Genomic DNA, 7,376 nt, shown 5'->3' with positions numbered 1-7,376 from the left:
GTACCGGATGTTCTGATTTCAACTCCCATGGACTGCCACTCTAGGTTCCTGAGTAAGACCCTTAACCCCACACTGCTCCCTGGGCGCCCCATGATGGCAGTCCACTGCTTGGGTTAAATGCAGAGAGTTAATTTCGTTGCTTTGTACTCTGCCAGTGCAATGACAATAAAAGCTGGAAAAGATTAAACACAGCTTGATCACAATGTCAACAAGTGACGATTAACTCTGGCAAGCAGTTGATGTCCCTAAATTGTAAACTGCAATTGCAAAAAAATGTAAATTTAAGTGAGCCAATTTTTCTAAAATGTTCCATATTCCCTTGATATTAGCAGATAAAAATGATTTATGTTTACATTTAAAAATAAGCTCCATTATCTTATTTCAAAATCAAATGTTTGTTTTTTAAGGGCAAAAATACCAGTTCCATCCCCTATTGACCTGCTCACATTTAGGCCAAATACACTTGGTTTGACATTTAAACTCTTTTTTAAGATCTTTTCTTTCAGTGCTTCAGCTAAATCCAAGCAAAACTGATGTAATATATATTTTCCACCGCAGGGAAGAGCTTTCAAAAGAGAGGTAGCATGATAAACATGATTTACATAGAGTGGAGCTCAAGCTAGAGCAGAACAAGCGTTGATCATAAAATTCACTTTCGGTTGTCTACAAATGGGGAAAATCACAGCTTTGGGAAATTCCTTCCCGGTGGAAACGGGACAAACAGCTCGCAGGCTGGCTGGCTGGGATCTGTGGCAGTTTATTAATTCTTTTTTTTTTATTCTAAATGCAGGTTCTTCAGAACATGGTGCACTGTGCAGACCTAAGCAACCCTACCAAACCTCTTGAACTGTACCGTAAGTGGACTGATCGCATCATGGTGGAGTTTTTCACTCAGGGGGACAGAGAGAGAGACAAAGGAATGGAGATAAGCCCCATGTGCGACAAACACAATGCCTCCATAGAGAAGAATCAGGTATGTAGTAGAGAGCCTTCAATAGAGGAAAGCATGCTAGGGACACTTAGCATGGGGTTAGATAACTGTCAACAAAAACAAATGCTTGGGTGTCTAAATATCCTAAAATAGGTTAGTGTGAATACATTTAAGATTTGTATTTTCGTTTGAGAAAATACTTGCTACAGAGCAACAGTGCAACAGGTACAAAGCGGAGTGGCAGCCTAGTGGTTATAGCATTGGAATCCAGAGGTTCAGAGTTCAAGACCCACTCGCACAGAATGCCACTCTGTGTCCCTGAGCAAAATGGCAAAATGGCAGCCCACTGCTCCCAAATAGATGGGTTAAATGCAGGGGTATGGAAATAAATCTGTGTCGCTGGGATTTGAATTAAAAATGCCACTGAAATTTAAATGTTGTATGTTTGTACTTACTGTTTCAGTGTTAAAATATATTCAGAACACATTTTTGACCTAAAAAAAAATGTATTGTCATTATTTCTACACAGTTCAAATTTCATGTTATTTTCTCTTCAAGCTAAAAATTTACATTACTTTTTTAAAGTGATTACATTTTCAATACTTATTTTCAGTTTAATTTTTCAGTGTTAAAAAAATCTGCATATAAAAAAATTCAACCTTTCAAAATTCAAACTCAATATTTTCAGCCTCCTGAGATTCAACTGGCTCTATTTCACCGTCTTAAATTCGGCGTCTAAATTCAGTGTAAAAAGGGAAGGGTTACTTCAGGTCACAGATATTAGCAATGGATTGTGGCGTCCAACACCCAGCCAATCCCGTTACGGTTTCTTAGTCACTTGACGTGACACTTGTGGCGCTCATACTGAAGGAAATGACGGAGCCGGTCATGAAAGCTAACGCTAACTCAACGGTGAGTTTATTACTTTCATTTTTCTGTAGTTGAGTTAGCGTTAGCTTGCATGACCGGCTCCGTGATGCTGGTTTTCCTTCTGTATCAGCGCCACAAGCGTCACGTCACGTGACTAAGAAACCGTAACGGGATTGGAAGTTTGAATTCTGAATATGACCTGACTTCTCCTTTAAGCTGACGGACATTTTCTGAAATACATTTACAAAGTCAGACACCTATGCACGTTTTTATTGAGTGTTTTCCACTGTGCAAAGAATAAACTGACTAACATTTGGGGTTCGTTTTCAGGTTGGTTTCATCGACTACATCGTTCATCCTCTCTGGGAGACGTGGGCTGACCTGGTGCATCCTGATGCTCAGGAGATCTTGGACACATTGGAGGACAACAGAGAATGGTATCAGAGCATGATCCCTCGAAGCCCCTCACCCAGCCCAGATGGGCAGGAAGAGAGCGGCTCTCTGGAGGAAGCTTCCGCAACCGGCTGCGGCCCAGGCTCCACCACAGCTGAGAAGTTCCAGTTCGTTCTGACCTTGGAGGAAGAAGGCGAGTCTGACACAGAGAGCTTGCCTGAAGAAGAGAGGGGCCGAAAACATGGCGCCGCATTTGAATCAGGATCCGTCTCAACACGACGGCTCAACAAAATCCTCACCAGTGACTCGGGCAGGACATTTTCTTTGGACTCTGAGAAGGATATGGCAGAAGACAGAGAAACAGACCAAGAAGGCCTCTCTGAGGTCCCGCGTTTCAGACTCGGCACATAGCACCACCCACAGAGGTGTCCCTCTAGTTCTTCTTTATTTCATACAAATCAATGTCAGTTCCTTGGCCTCTGTCACTGTTCTTCCCTCACTTTAAATTGGACGCCATCTTTTTCTGGGTTCCCTCAAACGGGAAGACAGTAAGGCTCAAGGTTGTGGGGAGCATAACGAGGGTGTGCAGCTCTACACCGTGGTCACTTGCACTGAAAAAAAAAGCAATAGATCTGAACACCGTTCCATGAAGGACATAGAACAACTTTCCTACCTGTCAGTTGTGTTCTCTGTTTTCATTAACGAAGACAAGTAGAAAAAAAAAAACACATCCTAGCAGCGACTCAAAGCTCTACGAAGACTAAAGACAGAGAAGTCTTTTGAAAATTCGTAATGGAACTGAAAAACTGAAGGATCATTTTTGAAAAGGTCTATTCAGACTTCTTGCCATGCAGGCTGTGAGGACAATGCCATTACTGTGGCGTTTTACCCAGAATGTTGTCGTGTTTCTTATCCTTATTTATACACCTGTTAGAGATTCGGTCCAAACAGAAGACAGAAGAATGACGTTATTGGAGTAAAAGGACATGGAGGAAGACGAACATGTGGAAAACTAAACGTAGCAAATGTTTGGACTGATTAATTTACTGTAACCATACTGGCACACCAATGCTTGTTTTTGCTTGTGATGCACACTGCTGTCTTGTTTTGTTTATCAGACAGGTAGGATCTTTATTATGTTTTTAATTTCTATTTTATAGCCCTAAACTAGGACTTTTTTTTATTTTATCCAAAGACTAACAAAGCTACAGTAGTAGCCATTCAAAATGGCCACTCCCTGTCAAAGGGCAGCCGAACTGCAGCAAAACCCACTCCAACTTTCAGCCACTGACTCCACTGAATTACAGGGTCTGACTAGGAGATGATGCTTCTCTTCAGATCTTAATCTCCACAAATCATGACAGAAAGAATATTTTAGATGTTAAAAAAAGGAAATAGGGGACTAGCCAAGGTACAGCCAAGGGCCCATCAAGGAAAGTTGTCTGTTAAGGCGTTATATCCAAGGACGTTTAGGAAAAGCAGGTGCTGCCTCCTAGTGTCTGAACATGGAAACTATTGGGTCTGAACCAAAGTTTTGCTTTAAAAATGTTATCAGTTTTTTTTTCTTTTTTTAGTAAGTTTTCAAGTTTTTATTCCTTTGAAAATAGAAATTTACATTCTAGAAGTTTGGCTAAAATGTGTGTCTCTTGTCCCATTTGCGGAGTTTTATTTTTATACACTAACAAGCACTGATAGTCATTTTTAAGGGCTTAAGCCAAAACAGGAACACGCTGATGGCAATCAGCAAAAAATGTCAAACTCTTAGCTCTGCATTCAAGTTTTCTTTAGTCATCTGTTTTATTTCTATTTTTATTTTAAACAACTCGACATACTAGATTGATGTAGCTGAAACAAACCCCAAAGGGGAAACCAACAGAGAGTTAACTATGCCACATTTTTGCTCTTTTTTTCCCCTCTCATAGATCAATATTTTTCTCTTTTGAGGGGAAACAGTCAATGATACCAAACAAGTGCCAAGCAAGCCTGACAAAAGCAGTACTGTAATTTCCATTTTGCCACTGGCTACTTTCCATCAGCAGCTGATAAAGCCGGCCAATTGTAGCGCTCTGTGTGCCAACCGGACCTTACTGTCTGTGATCAGTTTTTTTTTTTTTTTACTCCTTTTCAGTTCACTGAATCTGACATTGTCTTAAAACAGTGATTTCATTTTGTGATTGATTTTATTTGGTTGACATTTTTAGTTTATTATTGTTTTGTGTTGTTGGTTAAACCAAATGCACTTTGAATGGTACTTTTGCAGTTCTGCACTTTCAGTGCACTTAAACATGTATAACATGACCATGTTACTGTTTTGTCAAGCGGGGGTGTTATTGCAAGAGCTGGAGCACTACGGGTGTTAAAGTGATGACGTCGTAGGGACTTCTTTAAAGAACTATATAAAAAAAAAATGTGTTATGTGCATCGTTGGTTGAAGGATTGTTTATTATGGATTGCGTATGTTACATTTGTTTTATTTTGTTACCATTAAAATAGTAAGTTATGTTTTAATTTGTTAATAAGCTACACGTTTCTATGGAAGCCTTATTTTAATTTGATATTTGATTTTCCGATTAGATATGCTCTATCTGTAAATCCTAAATAACACCTAACGCTCCAACTCTCAAGGGTGCCTTCAACACTAAGGACTATTATAACCCTTTGTTAACCAGCACAATAATATGCAATGATTAAACCCGACTACCGAAGTGATTTTTTTTGTATTTTCCTCACAGAGATCCATGTGCAATGTATTTTTCTGTGCTAAGTGTTTGCACAATGAGACGAATGGACAGTGCCTTAGTGAAGGCTCACGTGCGTTCATGTAAAATGAGACAAACTGTGACTATTACTCTGACTATATTGTTTCTGCTTTTTTTCGTTTCGGTAAATCTGCTAATAATACAACTCATTTGGAAAGCTTTTGTTTTTCTGCAGAGTGACAGATTTTCTCCTGTGTTTTCGGAAGCATCTTAGTTCTGCTTTCTGTTTGCCCTGAGCTCACCATGTGGCTCATGAAGCCCATGCAGTATTTGTGCTGAATAAACACCTCGGTTTCATAGTGAATATAGAAATCCACATTCTGCCCCCCGTGTTTATTCACAGATCAAAAATAATACGATGACATGCTGCAGCTTTTGACAATCCAGACTCTGCTGTTTTAACACTGTGTGTGTTACTGCTCCTTCCAACTACGACTTTCTAATAAAGAAAAAATACTCTCTTTGATGACATGCTCTGCCAGGTTTTTCATTTGATCAAAAATATTTGAACATATATGTGCTGGTAGATACATAAATCAAGCATTACATTACTATCAGTTGAATAATAGATTGATGGCCATTCAGTGGTGGTTTGAGACTAATTTCACCAGGGTGGGGCCAGTGTTTTTCCATGCAAAGAGCAAAGGAAACAACAAAACAAAAGTGTAAAAGTTCATCATTTAATATATCAAGAGACCTTAAGGACTTTTACTCCTCTAAATACCCTGATCGAAAGAGATTGTAATACTATTTAGGTATAACTGAAGCTAAATATGTTAAAATTACCCTGAAGATTTAAAAAACAAAACAAAAAAAGTACCTTTGTCTAAGTCATCAATTACAGATTCTTTGCATAACAGAAACAGGCTCAAAATAGGACCCAGTATTCAAGGCGGACAAACAGATTTCTCAAAATGTTTATTAGAAACAAAGTGAGCAGCGTCTGTGTCTAATGCATGAACCTCTGCAGAACGAGACATCTCAGTGACCACGTCTTTCTGGAGGTGGATGATAATGAACAGAGAGTTCCTAACCTGGTCTTATTGTTCGGTCCGAGCCCAGAGGATCAGGTTGGTTCCAGCCGGTCGGCTGATAACACGATACGGCGGAGGCCACCCAGAGAGTTGCAGAAGCTGATGTCTCAGAGGTCAGGGGACAGGCAGGAGATCAGAACCGAGCAGACGAAGGTAGGCAGGATCATTCAGAGAGTGAAGCCAAAGTCCGTGTCAAAGACATGCTCGGTAGTCAGAGCCAGGAGATCAGAGGTCCGAAGAGGTACTGAAGCGAAATCCAGAACGCAGTCGGGCAACAATTCCAGGTTCAGTTCACATACAGGCAGAAATCCGGCAGTAGTCCGAAGACAGGTCAGGCAAACAGATCAGAATGGGGACAAGCAGGCTCAGACGTTCAGAGGCAGAATGGGTCAGGATCGGGCAATCAGAAAACACAGGTACGCAAGAGAACTCTCACCACAGTCTAGAATAATCTGGCACCGATGACTGGTCTGAAGGCTGGTTAAATAGAGGCTAAAGCAGATGGATCAGATGAGTGGTAATGAGAACTGGGCGGAGATAAGCAGGTAAATTTAGGTAATTTTATATTTTACCATGATTCGTTGTATATTGTGAACATGTGCAGTTCTAGACAGAGAGCAGGGGGACGTGTAAAACAGGTCCTGACCCCTGTACTAGAAACATATACTGTAAAAAATGAAAGTCGTTTTTTTTTCTTGCATTAAGTGTATTTTCTCTTGATTTGAGTCAGTCAATTTGCCAGTGGAATAATATAATAATATTATAATTTATGTTTGAAATAAGAATTCTATTTTTTTATTTCAAGGGCATCATATCTTATTATAAGGGGAAAAAAACTTATTCCTTTTGCACATCATATTATTTACCTTGAATTAGGGGCAAATGCACTGATTTTAATACATTTTTACTCACTTAAATCAGTTTTTTCAGTTTAAGATTAAATAAATTCTTATGATGATATGTGTGGATTACAGAATTACACAAGGGATTAATAAAGTAATTATGATAATGATTATGAAAAGACAATAACTGATTAATTCCTTCTGCTAATTAAATATTTTGCCTTTTTAATTTACTTATTAAGTATTAACTATCTATTTAAAAATTATAGTCAGCTTTAAGCTCCAGTAGTATTCTTATAGCATCACATTTATTATTTGGTAGCAGAGGGGGATTTACAATTAGGCAATACTAGGCAGTCGCCTAGGGCCCCAACTTCCTGAGGGCCCCATAAAACTCTGTTTAGATGTATGATTAATATAACTATTCCTTGTTTGCGCACATTAATTATGTCTTTTATTAAAAATCCTTTTGCTAAAATGCCATCAGAACGAATATTAAGTGTTAAAAATAACAAGTGCGTCTCAGCCCCCCCTTCATTTTCCATCA

The 7,376-nt window shown here is 39.2% G+C and overlaps 1 protein-coding gene across 1 annotated transcript in view; it reads left to right on the top strand.

Annotated features, from left to right (window-relative positions):
- Positions 1-3,996, top strand: part of LOC107095126 (cAMP-specific 3',5'-cyclic phosphodiesterase 4D-like) — a 77,457-nt gene extending 73,461 nt beyond the window's left edge. The window contains exons 10-11 of the mRNA XM_015391102.1: positions 791-973; positions 2,132-3,996. Of these exons, the coding sequence (XP_015246588.1) occupies positions 791-973; positions 2,132-2,605 (657 nt within the window). The 3' untranslated portion in view covers positions 2,606-3,996. The remainder of the gene's footprint in view (positions 1-790; positions 974-2,131) is intronic.
- The last annotated feature ends 3,380 nt before the right edge of the window (positions 3,997-7,376 follow it).

The sequence above is a fragment of the Cyprinodon variegatus genome, unplaced genomic scaffold (assembly GCF_000732505.1).
Source record: "Cyprinodon variegatus isolate N-32 unplaced genomic scaffold, C_variegatus-1.0 Scaffold525, whole genome shotgun sequence".
NCBI classification, from domain to species: domain Eukaryota; kingdom Metazoa; phylum Chordata; class Actinopteri; order Cyprinodontiformes; family Cyprinodontidae; genus Cyprinodon; species Cyprinodon variegatus.
This window is presented reverse-complemented; position numbering and strand designations above follow the sequence as displayed.